This window comes from Pezoporus flaviventris, unplaced genomic scaffold (genome assembly GCF_033815535.1).
Source record: "Pezoporus flaviventris isolate CSIRO_AGI_PZ_B2104156 unplaced genomic scaffold, CSIRO_AGI_Pfla_v1 ptg000041l, whole genome shotgun sequence".
Classification (NCBI taxonomy): Eukaryota; Metazoa; Chordata; class Aves; order Psittaciformes; family Psittacidae; genus Pezoporus; species Pezoporus flaviventris.
The window spans coordinates 437310-461017 of record NW_026892589.1 but is presented as its reverse complement, the minus strand read 5'-3'; the positions used below and the strand labels follow the sequence as shown (position 1 = coordinate 461017).

At 52.3% G+C, this 23708-nt stretch overlaps 1 protein-coding gene across 2 annotated transcripts in view; it reads left to right on the top strand.

The window, feature by feature from the left end:
• Positions 1 to 19840, top strand: part of POLE (DNA polymerase epsilon, catalytic subunit) — a 32804-nt gene extending 12964 nt beyond the window's left edge. The window contains exons 22-48 of one of the 2 annotated variants that reach the window (XM_061465696.1): positions 151 to 295; positions 779 to 936; positions 6397 to 6592; positions 7293 to 7507; positions 7788 to 7890; positions 8082 to 8162; positions 8242 to 8364; positions 8452 to 8670; positions 8984 to 9193; positions 10456 to 10599; positions 10896 to 11036; positions 13190 to 13343; positions 13426 to 13532; positions 14280 to 14456; positions 14820 to 15043; positions 15191 to 15411; positions 15803 to 16007; positions 16497 to 16670; positions 16835 to 16960; positions 17548 to 17680; positions 17797 to 17986; positions 18095 to 18226; positions 18323 to 18516; positions 18692 to 18892; positions 19180 to 19305; positions 19430 to 19519; positions 19714 to 19840. In XM_061465696.1, the coding sequence (XP_061321680.1) occupies positions 151 to 295; positions 779 to 936; positions 6397 to 6592; positions 7293 to 7507; positions 7788 to 7890; positions 8082 to 8162; positions 8242 to 8364; positions 8452 to 8670; positions 8984 to 9193; positions 10456 to 10599; positions 10896 to 11036; positions 13190 to 13343; positions 13426 to 13532; positions 14280 to 14456; positions 14820 to 15043; positions 15191 to 15411; positions 15803 to 16007; positions 16497 to 16670; positions 16835 to 16960; positions 17548 to 17680; positions 17797 to 17986; positions 18095 to 18226; positions 18323 to 18516; positions 18692 to 18892; positions 19180 to 19305; positions 19430 to 19519; positions 19714 to 19827 (4303 nt within the window). In that variant the 3' untranslated portion in view covers positions 19828 to 19840. Of the gene's footprint in view, positions 1 to 150; positions 296 to 778; positions 937 to 6396; positions 6593 to 7292; positions 7508 to 7787; positions 7891 to 8081; positions 8163 to 8241; positions 8365 to 8451; positions 8671 to 8983; positions 9194 to 10455; positions 10600 to 10895; positions 11037 to 13189; positions 13344 to 13425; positions 13533 to 14279; positions 14457 to 14819; positions 15044 to 15190; positions 15412 to 15802; positions 16008 to 16496; positions 16671 to 16834; positions 16961 to 17547; positions 17681 to 17793; positions 17987 to 18094; positions 18227 to 18322; positions 18517 to 18691; positions 18893 to 19179; positions 19306 to 19429; positions 19520 to 19713 lie in introns of both variants that reach the window. The other variant, XM_061465695.1, reaches the window with a different exon arrangement.
• The last annotated feature ends 3868 nt before the right edge of the window (positions 19841 to 23708 follow it).

Genomic DNA, 23708 nt, shown 5'->3' with positions numbered 1-23708 from the left:
ACACTGCTGTGGTTATTCTGTTGGATTGTCAGGGTTTGCTTTGCAGAAGGGACCTCTGCAACAGGCTGCCTCTGCTTTATGGAGGACACAGAGTTGATCCTCACCTATCAGCCACTTTCCTCCTGACAGTGACCTTCCTTCCTTGTTTAGGAGACCTCTGGAACTGGATACCGATGGGATTTGGTGCGTCCTCCCCAACAGCTTCCCAGAGAACTTTGTCATCAAGTCAACCAATGCCAAGAAACCAAAGGTGACAATCTCCTACCCAGGTGCCATGCTGAATATCCTGGTGAAGGTGAGTCTTGCTGTCATCCAGGCCAACTCTGCAGTCTGGTCAAAAGGAGGTGGAGGACTGAAAAGGGAGGCCTGTCTTCCATCTCCGCTCCTGAAGCAGGACCCTGGGGCTGATGGCCCTAATTTGCTGCAGAGCTCTCTGCCCCACAGAGCATCTGGGCAGAGGGAGAGGCTGATACCCCTGCAGCAGAGTGGTGTGAGAGAGCCCAGTGCTGGTGTGTGCTTGCCTGTGCCGGCTGGCACAGTCCAAGCTACAGCAAGGTCCAAATCTGCTGGTCCAGCTTCTGTAAGACAAAATAATGTAAATTTAGGGTCCAAAGCATTTCTCAGCTCAACAGCAGGTTGATGTTCTGATTCTTGACATTGTGCTGTAGCTTTCAGAGGGATGCTCAGTGATCCCTTTGGGCAGTGGGTGCTCGAGGGGCATGTCATGTAACCAGCCTGGCTGTTGAGTAAAGCTGTTCTCCTGGGGCTGTGCCTATAGGAAGGCTTCACAAATGACCAGTACCAGGAGCTGCAGGACCCGGCCTCCCTCACCTACACCACACGCTCGGAGAACAGCATCTTTTTTGAAGTGGATGGGCCATACCTGGCCATGATCCTCCCTGCATCCAAGGAGGAGGGCAAGAAGCTGAAGAAAAGGTGAGTTTCCAAAGCTTGAAATATTTTCACTTTCCCCCAGAAACACATTGAGGGTCTCTTTCCCTTCATGCATGTGGGGCATATTGGTCTTTGGCCCTGGAGCTGGCAGCATCCTTGATTTGCTGGCTTTAAATGGCAAGTTCCTTACACCAAATCATCTTTGAATCCAGCCTCCAGTGCCGTACTATGGCAGTAGTTTAGAAGATAGCAGCAAAACAACATTTGTCCAACTTGGTGACCAGCATGATCTCCCTTTTCTGCTCTGAGGTGTGCAGGAGAACTTTGTCTTATCTTCTGAGGACTGCTTATATTCAACCTAATCTGTTTAAACTAACCAGTTCCTGCTTTCCCATCTCTTGGGACTTCACAAACCTCCAGAAACATCTAGATGTTTCCCCATTCTTGTCCATCTACAAGAATAGGTCCTGCCTTTACTGTTGCATTACAGGATAGTAGTACTCAGACTCCACTGATTTCTCTGCAGGCTTCTGATCAGGAACATGAGCTGGAGCAGTAGTAAACACTAGCTAGAGGGGTGCCCACAGACAAACAATACTGTCACTGCTCTTCAGCACCCTCTCTTTACAGCTTGTGCTGCTTTATAGAATCATAGAATAGTTAGGGTTGGAAAGGACCTTAAGATCATCCAGTTCCAACCCCCCTGCCATGGGCAGGGACACCTCACACTAAATCATATCACCCAAGGCCTCCTCCAACCTGGTCTTGAACACTGCCAGGAATGGAGCATTCACAACCTCCCTGGGCAACCCATTCCAGTGCCTCACCACCCTAACAGGAAAGAATTTCCTCCTTATACCCAATCTAAACTTCCTCTGTTTAAGTTTTAACCCATTACCCCTTGTCACTGCAGTCCCTAATGAAGAGTCCCTCCCCAGCATCCCTATAGGCCCCCTTCAGATACTGGAAGGCTGCTCTGAGGTCTCCACGCAGCCTTCTCTTCTCCAGGCTGAGCAGCCCCAACTTCCTCAGCCTATCTCCATACAGGAGATGTTCCAGTCCTGGATCATCCTCGTGGCCTCCTCTGGACTTGTTCCAACAGTTCCATGTCCTTTTTATGTTGAGGACACCAGAACTGCACACAATGCTCCAGGTGAGGTCTCACAAGAGCAGAGCAGAGGGGAGGATCACCTCCTTCGACCTGCTGGTCACGCTCCCTTTGATGCAGCCCAGGACACAGTTGGTTCCCGGGCTACAAGTGCACACTGAAGCTGGCTCATGTTCATTTTCTCATCCACCAACACCCCCAAGTCCTTCTCCTTGGGCTGCTCTGAATCTCTTCTCTGCCCAACCTGTAGCTGTGCCTGGGATTGCCCCAACCCAGGTGTAGGACCTTGCACTTGGCTTGTTGAACTTCATGAGGTTGGCATTGGCCACCTCTCAAGTGTGTCAAGGTCCTTCTGGATCCCATCTCTTCCCTCCAGCGTATCAACCAAACCACACAACTTAGTGTCGTTGGCAAACTTGCTGAGGGCGCACTCAACCCCACTGTCCATGTCAGCAACAAAGATGTTGAACAAGACCAGTCCCAACACCGATCCCTGAGGGACACCACTCATTACCCATCTCCAGCCGGACACTGAGCCATTGACCACAACTCTTTGCGTGCGGCCATCCAGCCAGTTCTTTATCCACCGAGTGGTCCATCCATCAAATTGATGTCTCCAATTTAGAGACAAGGATGTCGCGTGGGATGGTGTTGAACGCTTTGCACAAGTCCAGGGAGATGCCATCAGCTGCTCTACCCCTGTCCATCAGTTCCGTAGCCCCATCATAGAAGGCCACCAAATTGGTCAGGCAGGATTTCCCCTTAGTGAAGCCCTGCTGGCTGTCACCAAGCACCTTGTTGATTTTCATGTGCCTTAGCATGCCTTCCAGGAGAATCTGCTCCAAGATTTTGCCAGTCACAGAGGTGAGACTGACTGGTCGGTAATTCCCCGGGTCATCCATTTTCCCCTTCTGGAAAATGGGGGTTATATTTCCCTTTTTCCAGTCCTTGGGAACTTCACCTGACTGCCATGATTTCTCAAATATGATGGCCAGTGGCTTAGCAACTTCATTCGCCAGCTCCTTCAGGACCCATGGATGGTTCTCATCAGGTCCCATGGACTTGTGCACATTCAGATTTTTAGGATGGTCTCGACCCAGTTCCTCTCCTACAGTGGGCGCAAGGTCTTCATTCTTACAGTCCCTGCATCTGCCTTCCAAGACTTGGGTGGTTTGGTCAGAGCCTTTGCCAGTGAAGACCAAGGCAAAGAAGTCATTCAGAACCTCAGCCTTCTCCAAATCCTGCGTAGCCAGTTCTCCTGATGGCTTCCGGAGGGGGCCTGCGTTCTCCCTAGTCTGTTTTTTATTCACAATGTACCTGTAGAATCCCTTCCTGTTATCCTTAATACCCCTAGCCAAATTTAATTCTAACTGAGCCTTAGCTTTCCTAACCTGGTCCCTAGCTTCTCGGACAACATCCCTGTACTCTTCCCAGGCCGCCTGTCCTTGCTTCCACTTATAAGCCTCTTTTTTCAATTGAATTTTCCTCAGCAGCTCCTTATCCACCCAAGGAGGTCTCCTGGCCCTCCTGCTGCGCTTCCTTCTAGTTGGGATGCAACGCTCCTGAGCTTGCAGCAGGTGATCCTTGAATATCGACCAACGGTCTTGGGCCCCCCTGCCCACTTGGGCTATATCCCATGGAACCTTTCGAAGCAGGTTCCTGAAGAGGCCAAAGTCTGCTCTCTTGAAGTCCAGGGCAGTGAGCTTGCTGCACGCTCTCCTCACTGTCCTGAGGATCTCAAATTCGAGCATCTCATGATGGCTGCATCCAAGGCTGCCCTGGAGTGTCACATTTCCAACGAGCCCTTCCCTATTGGTGAGCACGAGGTCAAGCATGGCACCTCTCCTTGTCGGCTCCTCTATTACTTGCAGAAGGAAGTTGTCTTCTGCACAATTGAGGAACCTCCTGGACTGCTTGTGCCGGGCCGTACCGTCCTTCCAACAGATGTCAGGGTGGTTGAAGTCACCCATGAGAACAAGGGCCTGTGAGCATGAGGCTTTTCCTATCTGTCTATGGAGGGCTTCATCCGCAGGTTCTCCTTGATCAGGCGGTCTGTAACAGATCCCCACAGTAATGTCTCCCATAGCTATATTCCCTTTAACCCTGACCCACAAACTCTCTGTGGACTGCTCACCTGTCCCCAGACACAGCTCCATACTCTCCAGCCTATCCCTAACATAAAGGGCAACTCCCCCTCCCTGCCTGCCAGGCCTGTCCTTCCTAAAGAGCCTGTAACCTTCCATTCCAACACTCCAGTCATAGGAGCCATCCCACCATGTTTCTGCGATGCCCATTATATCATAGCCCCGTAGACGTGCACACATCTCTAATTCCTCTTGTTTGTTCCCCATGCTACAGGCATTTGTATAGAGGCATCTGAGCCAAGCTCCAAATGAAGCCGGCTCATTGCCTGGAGCGGCTGGAATATCTCTACATTGCTCTGAGCATTTATTATAGGTTCTGGGAACTGACTGGGTGTGTTGGGATGGAACGATGCCCCCCTCCCCCAGCACATCTAGTTTAAAGCCTCCTTGACCAGTCTGGCAAGCCTCCTACCAAAACTGCTCTTTCCCTTATCAGACCGGCTCCACCAGCCCCCACTAGACCTGGCCTACAAACTTGGGTCCCGTGTTCAAGACACCCAAACCCCTGACTATGACACCACCCTTTTAACCATTTATTAACCTGGGTAATTCACCTAGCTTTTTTTAGGTCCTCTCCAGTATCCTGGAGAATTGACGAAAAGGCCACCTGAGCTCCAGAGCCCCTAACCACCTCCCCCAGGGCTCTGTAGTCCTTCTTTATGTTCCCCAGGCTACTACTATCTATATCCCAAGCACCCACATGTATCACCAGGAGTGGGTAATAGTCCATGGGACTTACTAGAGCAGGCAGCCTCTCTGCCACATCCCTGATCCGTGCCCCCGGTAGAAAACACACCTCCCTTGAGACGGGGTCAGGCTGACAGATGGGTGCCTCTGTCCCTTTCAGAGTAAGTTCCCTACTACTACGACCCGCCGCTTTTTCCTAGCAGCACCAGTAGAGATCTTCTTTACCAAGGCATCAGACGGCTGTTTCTGGCTCGAGTGCATTTCCTCAATTAGCCCCCTGCAGGACAGCAAAGCGGTGCTGCATGGGGACAACAGATTTAGGGGGAAGCCCCTTGCTTTTGGTTGTCCTTTTCCTCCTTTTTTTTTTTTTTTTTGTCACTAATTCCCAGCTTTCCAGGTTAATGGCCTCCTTCTTTCCTTCATGAGCTAGAGGGGAAGCTTGAGGCCCCTGCACAGCCTGGGCCAGGAGCAAGCATTCCTGCTTCCTCTCAGCTTCCCTGACATCTCGCAGCCTATTAACAGCATCCCGCAGCTCAGCCCCTGCTGCAGGAGGACCTCCACCAGGGAGCACCGAGTGCAGCCCTGCCCATTGTGCACCTTTTCCTCACCAGACCAGTGCAGGCACTCTCTGCACCCCGAGCTCTGCACTGCAGCCTCCCCTCTCATCAGCTCTGTCTGGTGCCTACACTGACTACCCCTGGGGCAGGCAGAGCAGAGCTCCCGGACGGGGCCCTGCTCATAGGGCGAGTGCTCACCATCCCGTGCCAACTGCCTCCACCCGCTCTGTTTCCCTGCTCTGTTCACCGTGCTCCTGGTCGCCCACGCTCCCTGGGGCAGGTTTTTACCCAGTCAGGGCTGGTGCCTCTGCTTCAGGCTCCGTCCCCTGTGAGTCCCTGCTGGCGTCAGCTGAGCTGCCAGCTCCTGGGCAGGTCTTGTCGAGGACTCGAGGCTCCCTCGGTGGCTCTTGTCGCTCTGAGTTGAGGCTCCTGGACGCTGATCTCCCCCCCACTGCGGTGTTGAAGGCGTCCTCTTTCTAGCTACTCACCTCAGCAGTTCTTTATGCTTAATGCCCTATTGGATAAACTTCAGCATTCACTTTCTCCTGTCAGTGTCCTTGTGCAAGTAGTAAGTCCCTGCCACAGAGGTCAGGGTGATGCCAAGCACTGAGAAGGCTCTGCTTGTAGGACTCTTATCTCGGGGCCTCTTGGTGTCTTGTAGTTTGGGGATGTTACAAGTGCATTTATTTCTTGGTCACTCTTCAGCCTCGAGGTGCCTGCCAGCCACCATTGTTGGTGGAGGAACAAAGGCTGTGCCCACAGGATCATGGTCAGGTGGGAGGAGAGCTGGCCAAGTGATGTGGCTTCTTGTAGCTGATGTCCCCCATAATGCTTCTGTAGACCAAGTTGAAGCAGTTGGTAGAGCAGCTGTAGATGTTCTGAGATCATTGATGCTGAGCACCAGCAGCAATGCTGAACACATGCTCTGGCAGGAGGGACACCAGTGGGATCCTGGAGGCCATGTCCCTTGGCACAGGCCAGGCTCTGCCCATGCAGTGTCTCCTAGGTACGCAGTGTTCAATGAGGATGGGTCCCTGGCCGAGCTGAAGGGGTTTGAGGTGAAGCGCCGCGGAGAGCTGCAGCTGGTGAAGATATTCCAGTCTTCAGTGTTTGAAGCCTTTCTGAAGGGCAGCACCCTGGAGGAGGTCTATGCTTCTGTGGCCAAGGTGGCAGATTACTGGCTGGATGTACTCTACAGCAAGGTAGGTGCAGCTCAGCATGTTTGTGCTCCCAGGGCAAGCTGGGGAAGAAGCATCAGATGTGGTTGGACACTGTGGAGAGGCTTGCGCAGAGTGGGTGGTTGCTATTCTTCTGATTGTCTCTTCCATTATATTTCTGCTGCTTTGGTTCTCTAGGGCTGCTGTTTAGTGATTTTAGTGCAAGTGCTCTGCATTCAGCTGTAGCTACGGGTGAGTGGTGTCCTTCTCCGGTCATGTCTTTCATGGAGCTGGCCCTCATCCCCCCAGGGATGTTAGCTAGAGGCAGAGAATGACAGTTGCTGGCCTCTGCAGAGTGTTGTAAGAGGAGCACAGAGACACCAGATACACAGTAACTGGGGGAGAACAGAGAAAATGGAATAAAGTGGGGGGCCTGCTGCCAAGAGGAGGGATCCAAGAGCCTAGTTCAGTCCTTGCATTTTGTGGTGACCTTAGCCAACGATTTCTTGGTGAACCCAACTACTCTGTGCAGTACAAAGTGGCATTGCACTGCCAGAACCAATGCAAGTCTCAAACCTACACTCTCTTTTTCGTAAGTCATGTTGGCAGCTGCCACAGGGAGTAATTTTGCAGGCTCCCTGTAAAAAGCCAGACCAGCTGGGGATTGGCACTCCCCATATCTGACAGCAGCAAGGTTTGATCGTGGGGTTCTTGATAGGTTTGAGTTTTTTCCCCTCCCTTTCAGGCTGCCAACATGCCTGATTCAGAGCTGTTTGAGCTGATCTCGGAGAACCGGTCCATGTCACGCAAGCTGGAGGACTATGGGGAGCAGAAGTCTACTTCCATCAGCACTGCCAAGCGCCTGGCAGAGTTCCTGGGGGACCAGATGGTGAAGGATGCAGGGCTGAGCTGCCAGTTCATCATTTCCAAGAAACCAGAAGGATCTCCGGTGACAGAGAGGTAACCCCACCGTGAGGGGGGCTTTTGACAGTGCCGGGCGCAACCAAGAGGGGAAGGGAAGGGAAGGGTAGCAGGAGGTGAGTGAGCTGGTGTGGTGTTGCCAAGGGGCCCCGCATCTGCTGGCTCAGCCCATGAGCAAGACCAGTGATGGGTAACCCCATACAACTACCACGTGGTGGCCTCGCGGCAGGGGGAGGAGAAGCCTGGAGGGTCTCCAGAGGCTGGGCGAGGGGGTGGAGTGCTGCCGGGTGGGTAATAGGTGCTTCCCTGCCATCCCCAGAGCCATCCCTCTCGCCATCTTCCAAGCTGAGCCCAGCGTGCGCAGACACTACCTCCGAAAGTGGCTGAAGAGCCCTTCGCTGCAGGACTTCAATATCCGTGCGGTGAGTGGGGCACCTCTGCAGGTGGGACCTGGCTCTGGGACAAGGGCTCATCCCTTTGAAGGAATGACCCGGGCAGCAGCTGCTTGCACTCACAAAGTGCAGTGCTGGGGCCCTGAGGAGATGCTTGGTCCTGCATCTGGTGGTCTTCAACTCAGCTTTCTTTGCTACCTGCTGCTCTGCCCTCTTCACAGATCCTGGACTGGGATTACTACATTGAGAGACTGGGAAGCACCATCCAGAAAATCATCACCATTCCCGCAGCCCTGCAGCAGGTATGGGTCAGGGGTGCACATGGGACAGGAGAGGGCTTTGGTCAGGGGACTCAGTGTGATTTGGAGGCATGTTCTTCAGGTAAAGAACCCAGTGCCACGGGTCCGGCACCCAGACTGGCTCCACAAGAAACTCCTGGAGAAGAATGATGTGTACAAACAGAAAAAAATCAATGAGCTCTTCACTTCGGAAGGCAAGAGACAGGTGAAGAACATGAGGGAAAGGTACTGGCTGTGGTGGCGAGTTGGTTCTCCTGCAACCAACCTCCTGCTGCTGTCCTTGCTCTCTCAGGTCCTCACCAACCAGCCCCCAGAGGGGATGCCCAACTCACAGATTGGTGACATAGAGGATTTTGGGGCTGCCAAGACCCATCAGCCAGCAGTTCCTATTGCAAGCAAGCGGAAGAGAGTCCCTGCAGCAGAGGAAAGCCAACAGATGTCTCAGTACCTTGAGCTATCCCAGTCCTGGCGAGAGATCCTGGGTCCACCACCGCCCATGGGCACCACCAAGGTAGGTGAAGCAGACTGAGCATAAGATGACCTGGGGATGTGCTTGTCCACCTAAGCAGCTTGAGTGTTGCCAGGAGCAAGACGTAGGTCTCCCGAAACCCTTTCATGCCCATGGCTCATGGCTACAAGGAAAAATAGAACCAGGAGATGGAGAATACACCCACTGATGGAGAAGAGGGGGGCGATGGCTTCACAGTGGAGGCAGGAGCGTGCTGTGGGGCTGGGGAATGGAGGGTTGGGTGCATGGCAGGGTGCTGGGGGCTGGGCAGCCGGTGCTGGTGTCTGCCTCGACTCAGGGCACTGTCCCTCCGCAGGAGCAGCGCCTGGTCTGGCTGCGCTACCACCAGAAGAAGTGGGAGCTGCAGGCGCGGCAGCGGCGGGAGCGACGCAAGAGGCGGCGCCTGGAGGATGGTGGGGAGGCAGCGGTGGGAGGAGGCGCCCGCCAGGCGCTCTCCAAAGGGCTGGGCAGTTACCTGCGCCAGGCAGCGCGCAGCATCCTGGACCTGCCCTGGCAGATCGTGCAGGTACTGGGGACAGGCCCTGCCATGGGGGCAGCCTCGGGCTTGAGCATTGCATTTTACGCTGCTTGTGGTCAAATGGCGGCGTTCAAGGACTGCGGACCCTGACACCACTTTCTGTTAACCTTGGGGAGGCTGGTGGGGCTGCAGAGCCTCAGGCTCATGTATGTCCGTATGGAAACAGGGGCCCACGCACTCATTCTTGATGGGGAATCTAGGATGTGTGTAGCTCTGCCAGTGGGACGGTTCCAGTTTATCCCATGAACTGCTCCACTTCATCTCAGGGAAAGCACTGTGCAATAGTCACAGAACCTCAGAAACACTGGCTGAGAGTGAAGGCTGCTTTGGGGTCTGTCTGGTCCAACCCCCTGCTGAAGCTTGATGCACCCAGAGCCAGTAGTCCAGGACAGTGTCCAGAAGGTTCTGGAGTGTGTCTAAGGTGGAAGACTGCACAACTTGCCTAGACAGGCCGTGCCAGGGCTTTGTCACCTCCCAGGGAAAAAGTGTTTCCTGACATGCAGAGAGAGCCTCCTGTGTTCAGGTTTGTGCCCATGGCCTCTGGTCCTGCCACTGGGCACCACTGAGAAGAGCCAGGTTCCATCCTCTTTGCACTTCTCTTCAGATATTTATATACACTAATGAGAACTCCTGCAGCTTCCCCTCCTTCAGGCTTGGCAGTCCCAGCAATCCCAGCTTTTCTTCATATGAAAAGTGCTTCAGTCCCTCCATCATTGTGGCCCTTTGTTGGACTCTCTCCAGAATGTCTGTACCGGAGATCCCAGAACTGGGCACAGCATGCCTATGATAGGCACAGGATTCCAGTGATGTCTGGAATCAGCCAATATACAAATGCAGAGGTGGAGTGGTGCCACCCAGGCATTTTCACAAATCCTCGTTACCTGTGGCCATCTGAGCCTGGCCCCTTGTCACCCACTTCATTTTCCAGAAGGGCCTTCAGAGCTGCAGGCAGTCTTCTTGCAAAGCATGAGTTTGAGATGAGACAACTGGTCCACGATGTCAGAGTGACTTGGCTGACATCAGTGGGCAGCTTGAGCTGGTTGGCCAGCCTTACTTAGAGGGTTTTCTGCATAGTGCCCTAAGACAGTGGTAGGACTTAGGGGCTTCAGTGCTGTCAGCTCTTTAAGCCCCCTGCTCTCTTTGTGGCCACCAATGGGCCATATAGATCCTAAAAGTGTTGCACAGCTTAGATATAAGCACTGATAACGTGTTGGCTCTCCCGGCAGTAACTGTACCACTGTGTCCGGCAGATTGCTGAGACCAGCCAGCCTGGACTGTTCAGGCTGTGGGCAGTCATCGGAAGCGACCTGCACTGCATCAAGCTGAGCATTCCCCGGGTCTTCTATGTCAACCAGCGTGTCCCGAAGCCGGAGGAGGGAGCAGCCTACAGGAAGGTGAGGACCTGACCCTTCTGGAAGGGGAAACAAGCATCTGCCTTGCAGGGCTTTGCTCTCTCATGCCATGGATGTATCTCATCCAGTACCCAGTGCTTCTGCTAATCCCAGCCTTCCCAGAAAGCAGGTTCTCTGTTATGGGAATTTGTAACAAGCATTGAGCATAAACCAGATTTCCTTAGGAGAGAGAACACCAGGAGCTGGGCTGGCTCCTACCCCAGCTCCCTGCAGCCCTTACAAGTGCCCCACTACTGGCAATGGTGCCATGTGGTGTGATGTGTCCCTTGCCTTGGCAGGTGAACAGGATCCTGCCCCGCTCAAACTTAGTTTACAACCTGTATGAATACTCAGTCCCTGAAGACATGTACCAAGAGCACATCAATGAAATCAATGCAGACCTCTCTGCTCCGGACATTGAGGGGGTGTATGAGACACAGGTAACTTCTTTGGGTACTCGTTTTGAAGGGTTGCTGGGTAGCAGCTCACTGGTCTGAATGCCAGTGGAGCAGGAGGATACCTGCCTCTTAGAAATTCAACACCTTGGTGAGACACCAGAAATCAAAGACCCTCTACAGCAGAATCCTGGGCAATATACCCATGTTCATCTCACCTGAGCATCAGCACATGGTTTAAGGCATATCAGGGAAAGGGGGTTTGGTTTATTTGGAGTTAGGAAACTTTGAAGAAGAAGGGCATCATTTAAGGAGAAAGGATGATCTTCCTCCAAACCAGGACCAGTCTGCTGTTGTTTGAACCAGAAAAGATAAGGGATATTGAAAGATGGGGGAGAACCCAGCATGTGTGGAGTTGTACACAGGTCTGAGTGCCTGTCTTTTGAAACAAGGTTGTAAAAGCTTTAGAGAAAATAGGATACAGCTTGAAAGTTTAGGAAGAGGAAGAACAGACTAAACAGTTTAGTACAAAGCAATCAAGCCAAAATTAAATTTACCAGTGCCATTGATGCTGAAAGCCTGAAAATGAGGAAACTGGGATGCTTCTAATGAGGACACTGGTTTGTTCAGCAGCATAAAACCTGGGGACAGGAATTTCATGAAGAAGACATTGTAATTTCAGGACCTGACCTACATGGAAGTAGGAGAGAAGGTTTCACAATTGTAAGAGTGGACCTGTATGTTAAAGCATAAAGGTATTTGCTACTAAAATGCAATGTAGAATTATGGATCAAAAGTCTTTGTCTAAGTAGGACAAGTTTGGTGTGAGCAGTGGGGCCAAAAACTACAAAATGCTTTCTGAGATGCAAGAGGCTGCAAGGACAGAAAGAGCATCATAGAGTGGGGAGAGTTCAGCTCTTGAAGTTATTGTTACAACCTGGGACGTGTTACAGTGAGGCATGATAAAAGAAACCATTTTTAGTCACCTCAAATTTCTGCTTGTAGAAAATCTGGATAAAGGTCCAGGCACAAGGCAAGGTACAACTCTTAGTAAGCAGCACCCAAAACTCATTTCACATTCCTCTGCCAATGTGACTGGGGTGTACACAAATTCATCATATCTGTAGGAGATCTGCTAGTAGCAAACCTGAGCCCTCTCTGCGACCACAGTGTTTAATAAATGGGACCAGGTAAGATTTTCAAGAAGAAATCTTAAGAAATTAGCAACTGTAGTAAAACAAGGGTCATGGAGATGTTTTAAAGGTATAAAAAGAAGTGAGATGATCAAGGGGTTGCAGCATCTGTCGTGCAGGGGGAGGCTGAGTGAGCTGGGACTTTTTTCAGCCTTGGGGAGAAAAGGCTCAGGGGACCTCCTTGGTGGAAGGACTGAAGGAGAGGAGCCAGGCTTTTCTCAGGGGTGCCCAGGGAAAGAATGGGAAGCAATGGGCACAAACTGAAAAGTGGGAAATTCTGTGTAACCATCAAAAAGCAGCAAAGGGTGTTTGAGGAGGTTGCCCAGAGGGTTGTAGAGATACAGAGGACCCAGCTGGACAGAGTCTCCCAAAAAATGTAGCAGGCCTAACACCAGAGAATAACGAGGAAGATGCAAGGAAGATTTCCTTGCAGGGATGGGATTTAGGTACATGGGGATGCTTCAGTTTGCTAAAGGGATCTGAAAATGGGATGTTCTACAGGATCTATGAAGTCAAAACTGGCATGAGGGAAGTATGAGCAGGCAAGAAATGTTTGTTATTACTTGTCATTGTTTCGGGACTTGGTCCCACTGCAAGTCATCCAGGAGCAATCTTCTGCAGCTGTGGAGTTCACAGCTGCAGGGTTAATAAAGCAGGGCAAATCAGTGGTGGATGTCCCATCATGCTGGTTATCTGGTGGTTCAGATGAAGCCTTTGTCTTGAGGGAGCGCCAAACCACAAGCTGCAGACTTGCAAGATTGCCCAGATACCGTTCCACACATCCTCCATAGTATCTGCTGCTGCCCTTGATGGTGGATGAGAACATGCGTAAATTCAAATAACATGTTTTGTATCTCCAGCACTGGCAGGGAGATACCAAACTCATATGGAAGCACCTCAGTTATGTCCCACCTGTGGATTTTAAGCCAGGTTCTAGGTCTGAAACCCCAAACAGTAGCTTGGTAGTGGAATATGGTTCCACCACATCTCTCCCCATTGTTACAGGTGCCGCTGCTCCTCCGTGCCCTGATACAACTGGGCTGTGTGTGCATGGTCAGCAGACAGCTTGTCGGGCACCTAGCAGGGCGGGAAGCTGAAACCTTCGATATTGAGCACTTAGAGATGCGCTCACTGGCCCAGTTCACATACTTGGAGCCAGGTGAGGTGCTTGGGAGAGGGCTGGGGGGCACCCGGGACCAGGTACCTGCAGGTACCGCTCATGATCCGTGCTCTGTTCTTAGGAAGCATTCGCCACATCTACCTCTACCACAGCTCCCAGGGCAGCAAGGCGCTCTTGGGCCTTTTCATCCCCTCACAGCGCAAAGCTGCCGTCTTTGTGCTGGACAAGGTAAGGTGGGACTTGGGGGGTTGGAGGGTTGGGGTGCTGGGGATGAAAAGCTGGACATGTCACAGCAGTGTGCACTTAAGCCCAGAAGCCTGCCCTGTGTGCTGGGCTGCATCCCCAGAGCGTGAGTGACAGGGCTGGGGAGACCCTAATCCAGCTCTGGGGCAACAACACAAGAGGGATGTGAAGCTGTTGGAGCCAGGCCAGAGGAGGCCACAAAAAAGAGGGAGGAGCACCTCTGCTATGAGGAAAGGCTGATGAGTTGGGTTTTTTCAGCCTGGAGAAGGCTCGGGGGGACCATATTGTGGCCCTTCAATACTTAAAGGGGACCTATAAGAAAAATGGGGAGAGACTTATTAATAGGGCCTGTTGTGATAGAATAAGGGGTGATGGTTTTAAACTAAAAGAGGGGAGACTCAGGCTGAACATGAGGAAGAAATTTGTTACCATGAGGATGGTGAAACGTTAGCACAGGTTGCCCAGAGTGGTGGTGGATGCACCCTGGGCAACCTGATGTTGGAGTTGTCCCTGCTTATTGCAGGGCAATTGGACTAGATGACCTTTGAATGCCTCTTCTAACCCAAACTATTCTGTGATTCTGTGATGGGGATCAGGCAGTGGGAGGTTTCTGCCGCGTTTTGATAGGGCTTGGTGAAAGGCACCTAATGATGCATGGAGGGAAGAACCTGTGGCACCATGGAGTGCAGGGTCCTCTCCCCCTGGCTCTGACCCAGTCCTGCTTGGGTGCAGGTCCGCAGCAACCAGATGCCAAATCTCACTACCCTCTTCTCGGCGGAGCGCAGCGCACTGCTGGAGAAGGTGGGTGAAGAGCTACTGCCCCCAGACAAGCACACCTTCGAAGTGCGTGCTGAGACCGACCCCAAGACCATTTACAGAGCCATCCAGCGGCTGCTGCTGGGCTACAAGGTGAGATGAAGGTGTAAGGTCTCTGCAGGACCTTGTCCATGCAGGCATGTGGGAAGGGGAGGATGCTGGGGATGGCACTGGCCAACTGCTGGCCTGCAGGTGGAGGTAGAAAGTGGGTGTTGCTCAAGGGCTTTGTTTTGCTTCGGGTGGCTTGCCTAGGGCAGTGCCAGCACTGAGGCCATCTCAGTATCTCCTCCCATCCCTGTGCTCAGCTGATTGCATAGAGGTGGGTACTTCAGGAGCACTGGTATGTGCTGTCCCCACCATGGGGACCTGCTGTGGGACAGGGTATCTGGCACTGCAGGTGTCCGGAGTGAAGGCACTTCCTGGAGAGGTGCATCAGGACATGTCCTCTTCACGCAGGATGAGCGCCGAGGCCCCACACTGGTGGCTGTGCAGTCTAACTGGGACCTGAAACGGCTGCTGAGCGGGATTCCCATCATTGAAGAGTTCCCTTTGGTCCCCATCCAGCTGGTAGATGACATCAGCTACTCGGTCCTGGACTGGCAGCGCCACGCTGCCCGCCGCATGATCCGCCACTACCTCAACGTGGACACGTGCCTCTCCCAGGCGTTTGAGATGAGCAGGTGCCTGGGGCAGCTGTGTTCCCCAGGGATGCCGTGCCCTTGCTGGGACCATGGGAAGCTGCCTCATCCCTTGAGGGAAGGATCAGGGGTCCCTGTTTTCTGTACAGCTGTGCTCACCCCATGACCATTCACCTCTCTGTGCCCCAGGTATTACCACATCCCCATTGGAAACCTCCCCAGTGACATCTCTACCTTTGGCTCCGACCTGTTCTTCTCCCGCCACCTCCGTCGTCACAACCACTTGCTGTGGCTGTCCCCCACAGCCCGCCCAGACCTGGGGGGTAAGGAGGCTGATGACAACCGCCTCGTCATGGAGTTTGATGAGAGAGCCTCTGTGGAGATCAACAACCCTGGTTGCTACTCCACAGGTGAGGAGGGAGAAGGGGGCAGAACTGGATCCTGTTCTACAGGCCCTGTAAAAGGATGGCTGCAGCCTCCAAAGAGAGTGTAGTAACAGACTAGCTGAACTGTTCATCCCTGGTGGCTCTAGGACAGGTCTTTCTTGGAGGCAGGAGCTGCTCCAGTGGTAGTAAGCTCTGAGCTCCTCTGCTGCAGCTTCCAAAAAGTGTTGCCCAGAGGATGAGTAGATCCAACTCTTGCTGGAAGACTTGGCCAGTCAAGACAGTCACACCTATGAAAGTGTCTTCCCACTCAGTGTGACAACACATACAGATCACCTTTTAACTGTGAAAAGCTTTTGTGGCAGAGGGGCTTGGTCCTTTGCTCTCCCTGCCCCTGAGACGTTGTGTTTGCTCTTAGTGTGTCTGGAGCTGGACATCCAGAGCCTGGCTGTAAACACGGTGTTGCAGTCCCACCACATAAATGACATGGAAGGAGGCTCCAGCATGAGCATCAGCTTTGATGTGATTCAGCAGGCATCCCTAGAAGACATGGTGACAGGGAACCAAGCTGCCAACATCCCTGCCAGCTATGATGAAACTGCCCTCTGCTCCAACACTTTCAGGTATGGTTGTAGGAGCCAGCAGGAGGTGGAGCACCTGGTCTCCATCCTGACAGGTCTTTGTGAGGGTCTACCTCTCATTCCATCCTTTGTTTCCAGACTTGTGCCAGAAGCGGGGCTTGTGGGGTACTCTAAATCCAAATTCAGGTCTTGAGAGCAGGGCAGACATCTTCTCCAACAGACTTTTGAAGATCCTGGCTCAGAAATGCCTGGTGGTTCAGACAGCAGATGTTTGGAGATGGTGGTGAAGATCCAGCCTTTTCCTGTTGGCTTTTCCTGTTTCTGTTTTCTTCAGGCTCCACCAAGTTAGAGAGGCACATATTTACCCTGTGGCTTATGTGTTGAGGGCTCGCATGTCTCTGCTCTGGCAGAGTTCCCACTTTGAATCCTCCAGCTTATCTAAGAACACATCCATGTCTGGAAAGGGAAGGGGGTCTAATGGTTTGTGGGGTCTTTCACGGCTGGTGAAGTGATGCCTCTGCTCCCTGGCAGGATCCTGAAGAGCATGGTGGTGAGCTGGGTGAAGGAGATCACGCAGTATCACAATGTCTACGCAGACAACCAGGTCATTCACTTCTACCGCTGGCTCCGCTCTCCTTCCTCCCTGCTCTATGACCCAGCACTGCACCGCATGCTCCACAACATGATGAAGAAGCTTTTCCTGCAGTAAGTGAGACCTGGAATGTGCCAGTCTAGTGAATGGAGAAGGGACAGGCATGACTGCTGCAGCCTCCAGAGAGGTGGGCAGTAAGTTGGACCTCCTGTCTTTATGGGTTGCATCTGCTCCTTGGGCTTTGCTTTCCTGCCCACTGCCTCCTGTTCCTGTGCAGGCTGGTGGCAGAGTTCAAGCGTTTGGGCTCCTCAGTGGTTTATGCCAACTTCAACCGGATCATTCTGTGCACCAAAAAGCGGCGCATCGAGGATGCCATCAGCTACATGGAGTACATCATCAACAGGTGGGGGCTTGCCAAGCCAGGCTTGGAGATCCATCCTGTGGATGATGGAGCATGGCTCGGGGCCAGGGAGGAGGATGCTGATTCTTTGCCTTTCAATGGGCCTGAGCACTGAATTTCTATTTTTGGTTGTTTGGGTTTTTTTTTAATTTTTTTAATTTTTTTTTCAATTATTATTTTTTTTTATTTATTTTTGGCAAAGATATGGAAGGGCTGAGGTTTCCCATCTCTCTTGTTCTCTTGCCGTCATCCCTGGAGTAGGGATCTGCCCCTTAGTCGTCCTCTCTAGGTAATATTTCAAGAGTACTTGTATGCTCAATCCAGAAGAGACCTTCAGAAGGAACTTGAGGTGCCCAGCATCTCATCCTCTGGCTGGCTTTCAGGTCCCATGTTACAGCCACCTTGACACAAGAATAGGGAGCCAGGACTTCTTGGGCATGACTTCATCTGGGGTCTCTGCTAGTGGTTGGATGGGATAGGGGAACCCTCTCTTTCTTTGCCAGCACCACCTCCTCATGGAGTCCCATGGAGAAGGCTCTGAATTAGGGACGATGCCAGTGGTGTGGCTGACTGCAGTTTCTTCCTTCCAGCATTCACTCCAAAGAGATCTTCCATTCTCTGACCATCTCCTTCTCCCGCTGCTGGGAGTTCCTACTCTGGATGGATCCAGCAAATTATGGAGGTATCAAGGGAAAAGTGGATTCTCGCATCCACTATGGGGAGGTAAGAGACTGGAGGTGCTCAGAACTCCAGAAGCAGGGTGCTGGGGGGCTGAGATGCGTGGGGAGGTGTTGGCTGGGCATGAGCAACCACTGTGATATCCCTGGGTCCTCCAGAAGGACACCAGCAAGAGTCAAGTTTTGGAAGAGGAGGAGGAGAACAGCGAGGAGGAGGAGGAGGAGGTGGCGGTTGGGGAAGAAGAGGATGGGGAGCTGAATGTGGAGGAGCTGCTGGAGAACAGCTGGAACATCGCGCAGTTCCTGCCTCAGGCCGCCTCCTGCCAGAGTTACTTCCTGATGATTGTGTCAGGTGAGCTGTCCCAGGGTGGGATGGGGCCACTTGTGCCTCCCCAGTGGCAGGGAGAGCCTGCAGTGGGGCAGCTGCTGGCATAGCTGAGCCTTGCCCATGTATCCCCAGCCTACATCGTGGCCGTGTACCACAGCATGAAGGAGGAGCTGCGGCGCAGTGCCCCTGGGACCACCCCTGTCAAGAGGAGGAGCACCAGCCAGGTGTCCCAGGAGGCACTGGGAGAGATGGGGGCCATGCCTGGTGAGTGCTGAGCCATGGGTCAGCCCTGGAGCCACCCACCTTGCGGTCCCTGTATGCCACCACATGGGTCAAGTGCTCTGTGCTCCATCTCTCTAGGCATGATCACCTTCTCACAGGATTATGTGGCCAATGAGCTCACCCAGAGCTTCTTCACCATCACCCAGAAGATCCAGAAGAAGATGTCTGGTTCTCGAAATGCCACTGAGCCTTCGGACATGTTCCCGGTGCTGCCTGGCTCCTACTTGCCACTCAACAACCCAGCTTTGGAGTTCATCAAATATGTTTGCAAGGTCAGCAGTGTGAGCCAGGCCCCATTTCTGAAGGCTTGTGATCAGGGCTCAAATTCTGGTTCTTGTCCACTTTATCTTGCCCTGTGCCCTTATGAGGTCATGAGGATATGAGCTGCCCTGGTGGGGACACTTGTCTTCTTATCTGCAGGTAGACTCACCTGGCTTATTCTTGTAGGTCCTTTCCCTGGATGCCAACATAACCAACCAGGTGAACAAACTGCGCCGGGACCTGCTGCGTCTCATTGAGGTGGGCGAGTTCTCAGAAGCTGCCCAGTTCCGGGACCCTTGCCGCTCCTATGTGCTCCCTGAAGTCATCTGCAGGAACTGTAACTTCTGCAGGGACCTAGACCTGTGCAAGGACCCTGCCCTCTCCCAGGTGCAGCTTTGTTTGTAGGGACACCAGATACCTCAGCGTGGCAATGCTGAAGGCCAGTTCATCGCATTACCTATCTACTCTCTCAACTCTTTTGCTTTATAGCTCTGCTTGCTGCTGGTGACCAGTCTCACCTAAAGGCCATTCTCTGTTCACCTCCTTTTCTAGCTGCTTGTGACAGGTCTCAGCATCCCTTGGCTTTGGCTGATGCTCTGTCCTCTCCAGAAATCAGTTACCACTTCCCTATGTTTGGGACTCCTGCTGCTCACCTCCCATCTCTTTGCCCCTAGGATGGGTCAGCAATGCCCGGCTGGGTCTGCTCCAACTGCCAAATGCAGTATGACTCTGATGCCATCGAAGCAGCACTGGTGGAAGCCCTGCAGAAGAAGCTGATGGCCTTTGTGCTGCAGGATCTGGTGAGTGTGGGACTCCCCAGCCCTGCCCGTCCCCCTGGCTGGCTGAGGCCAGACACATTCACTCTGCCCAGGCAGAGAGGTGAGCAAGGAGACAAGATCAAGCGCAACACTCTTTGACCTCAAGGTGTGCAAGAAGTGTCATGGCGTGAAGGAGAGACACATGCCAGTGCACTGCAGCTGTGCTGGAGACTTTGCCCTCACCATCTCCTCCCAGGTATGCCTGCACCCTCCTGCCAAGCCCAGTCCTATGCCAGCAGCTCCTAGAGGGACAGCAAGGAGCCCTGCAGTGCCCTGTTCCTTCTGTCTCCTCTAACTTCTTGTCCCTGGGGGATCTGCCCTGCCCGGCCACCTCCTGGAGCCCCCAGGAGTGCTGAGTTGTTCCTTCCCTCCCTCTTGCCTTCTCCCCAGACCTTTATGGACCATGTCAAAGTCTTCCAGAACATCGCCCGGCACTACAGCATGGCCTATCTGCTGGAAACCGTTGAGTGGCTGCTGTGCACCAATCCCCAGCTCCAGCAATGAGGCGCTGGGGGGGGGGGGGGGGGGGGGGCGGCTGCTACTCCCGGGGCTGTCCTGGCCACAGGAGCGTGATCACGGACAAGAGAAGCTGTGCCCTGCTCCTGCCCCGAGGAGCCGTGCCAGGTTGGGGCTGTCTTAGCCCCAGTCGCCTGCAGGGGGGGCTGGCGGAACAAGGGACTAGAGCTGTGCTGCACAGCTCGGTGCTGGCCCCCAGCTCGACTTTTAATAATATTTCTATAAATAAATGGATTGTAGAATCCTCCAAGGAACACACCCGACATGTGTTTCCTCTTTTCCTTAAAGATCTCTCCTCAAGGATGCTCCTGGCTCTATTCCAAAGCATTTCCCGTAGCCATTTAGCCTAATCTTTACCAACCTGAGATCCCAAGTAGCAGCCCCAAACTCCTCCAGGGAAGGTACTTCAGATGTGCTTCATTTTTTGTCTGGAGACCGCTCCTCCACGATGTTCCTGCCTCTCCTGCATATTTCCTGGAAACATTCAGTCCATTCCTTAGGACAGTGAGATCCCAGGTAGCAGCCCCAGACTCCTCCAGGGAAGATACCCGAGATGTATTTCCTCTTTTCCCTGAAGATCTCTCCTCCAGCAGGCTCCTGGCTCTGTTGCAAACCATTTCTCAGAATCATTTAGGCTGTTTCTTAGGAATCTGAGATCCCAGGTAGCAGCCCCAGACTCCTCCAGGGAAGGTACCTGAGGGAAGTTTCCTCTCTGCAAAGAGGATCTCTTCCCTTATCTGGGATTCACCCAAGACTCCTCCAAGGCATCTCCCAGAGCCTTTTGAGATCTTCTTTAACAATCTCAGATGCCAGGTAGCAGCCCCAGACTCCTCCAGGGAAGATACCCGGGATGTATTTCCTCTTTTGCTGCAAGATCTCTCCTCCAGGATGCTCCTGGCCCTATTGCATAGCATTTCCCAGAGACATTTCAAATATTCCTTAGGAATCTGAGATCCTGGATGGCAACCCCAGACCCCCGGGGAAGGTACCCGATATACTTTTTGTCTTTTGGAGGAAGCTCCCTTATCTGGGATTCACCCAAGGCTCCCCCAAGGCATATTCCAGAGTATCCTCGGAGCTTCTTTAACAACCTGAGTTCCCAGGTAGCCGCCCCAGACTCCTCCAGGGAAGGTACCTGAGAGAAGTTTCCTCCCTTCAAAGAGGATCTCTTCCTCTGGGATTCACCCAAGACTCCTCCAAGGCACCTCCCAGAGTCTTTTCAGATCTTTAACAACCTGAGATGCCAGGTAGCAGCCCCAGACTCCTCCAGGGAAAATACCAGAGATGTGTTTCCTCTTTCTTCAAGATCTCTCCTCCACGGTGCTCCTGGCTCTTCTGCGTGGTGTTCCCCGGAATCATTCAGCATATTCAGGAATCTGAGAGCCCGGGTATCAGCCAGGCTCTCCTCAAGGGAAAGTATTTGAGATGTGCTTCATCTTTTGGTTGAAGATCTCCCCTCCAGGATGGTCCTGCCTCTCCTGCACAGTATTTCCCGGAATCATTCAGCCAATTCTTTAGGAATTTTAGCTCCCAGGTAGCAGCCCCATGCTCCTCCAGGAAAGATACCCGAGATGTATTTCCTCTTTTCCCTGAAGATATCTCCTCCAGCAGGCTCCTGGCTCTGTTGCAAACCATTTCTCAGAATCATTTAGGCTGTTTCTTAGGAATCTGAGATCCCAGGTAGCAGCCCCAGACTCCTCCAGGGAAGGTACCTGAGGGAAGTTTCCTCTCTGCAAAGAGGATCTCTTCCCTTATCTGGGATTCACCCAAGACTCCTCCAAGGCATCTCCCAGAGCCTTTTGAGATCTTCTTTAACAATCTCAGATGCCAGGTAACAGCCCCAGACTCCTCCAGGGAAGATACCCTGGATGTATTCCCTCTTTTGCTGCAAGATCTCTCCTCCAGGATGCTCCTGGCCCTATTGCATAGCATTTCCCAGAGACATTTCGACTATTCCTTAGGAATCTGAGATCCTGGATGGCAACCTCAGACTCTTCCGGGGAAGGTACCCGATATACTTTTCATCTTTTGGAGGAAGCTCCCTTATCTGAGATTCACCTAAGGCTCCTCCATGGCATATCCCAAATTATACTGGGATCTTCTTTATGAACGTGAGATCTTGGGTAGCATTCCCAGACAGTTTTAAGCAAGATCCCTGAGATGTTTGTTGTTTTTTTTTTTTTTTCTAGGAATCTTTGCCTTGGGCATGCACTTACATTCCTCCCAGGTATCTCCCAGAGCCTTTTTTATGAGACCAGATATCTCATTTGGTAGCCCCAGTGTCCTTTAAGGAAGATACCCAATATATTTCTCCTCTTTTGGACATTACACTGTCCTCTCAGATCCATCCAGTGTTCCTCCCAAGAATATACTGGAATCTTTTGGGCTATCCGTTAGAGGTCAGGGAGCTGGTGTATCAGTCCCGGACACCTCCAAGGAGTACAGCCGAGAGGATTTTTTTTTTCCTTGGAGATAGGTATTTTCTCCAGCATGAGTTTGTTGCCTCTTAATATGGGGACCAGAGGAAGATTAGGGACTTCCACGGAGTAAAGAAAGATGCTTTTTCTCTTTTGGAGGAAGTTTTCTTCTCTGGATTCGACCTGAGCCTCCTCTCAGCTGGGCGGACCATGTCAAAGGCCTTACAGATGTCCAAATTGCTGACATCCATAGCTCTTCCCTTGTTCACTGATGAAATCACTCCATCATAGAAGGCCATTGGGTTGGTTAAGGCAGGACTTGCTCTTGGTGAACCCATGCTTTCTGTCTCGAATCATCTCCCTGTCCTTCATGTGCTTTTGCCTAGCTTCTAGGAGGAACTCTTCCGTGATTTCCCCAGCACAGAGGTGAGGCTGACAGGTTGTTAGTTCCCAGGGTCCTTCTTTCAACCCTTTTTAAAAAGGGGTGCAGTGTTTTCCTTTTCCAGTCACAAGAACTTCACCTGGCTGCCAATTCCCTCAGAACTCTGGGGTGACCTCGTCAGATCCCACAGACTTACGTATGTTCAGGTGGTCTCGAATTTGATCTCTTACTGTGGGGGGACTTTGCTCCCTCAGTCCTTGCAGTCCCATCCACTGGAGTGGATGATGTGGGATGTGTAGGAACGAGGCCATGAGGTGAAGGGATTGCTGAGGTCTGGTGCAACACCATGATAGGGGTGACGGGCTGCGGTTGGGGTTTATGGCCTTAATCCTGATGCCCTTAATGCTGCCTCAGTAGAGTGGGAGAGTGATGTTTCAGAGCTCTGTTCCACCCTTGTAATACCCACAGCCCTTGAGCAGCCTGACTGAAGGTAGCCCTCATCCCTCATTTACATAAAATAAATACACCAAAGTGAGAAAGTGGTTGCTCCTCCCATCCATGACATCAGCAACAGGTAACTTGACTAGTCTCACCTCCACTTCTCTCAAAAGTATAAATTTGGCATTCCAGCTCCTCCATGGCAGAGGATGAGAATACCTGCAGATGGCCTTGCTCCTCTCTCCTCTACAAAGCAGGGACACCTCTTTGGCAAGATTCGCATCTCCAACTCTGCTGGATAATACTTGGGTGGACCTAAACTGAATGAATTTGCAATTGCTTTTTTTTTTTTTTCCTCCATATGAGCTGCATTAATCATTGGGTTTTAGTGCTAGTGCAGGAAGTGAGCTTACCAATGGCAATTCCAAATCTGTATTTCTGTGCTTCAGTAAACCTCACTATTTGTGAATCCTTAATTGTAACAGTTCTGATTGAACTCGACTGGATGGATCATGTTCAATTGGTGATAATCAGAAATGAATCCCAGGTGTCTGCAGCCCCTCTGAGCTCTGAGGACTGGCTGGAACACAAGGGGCAGTGTTTTCTGTCCAATCTCTGTACTCTCACACCAT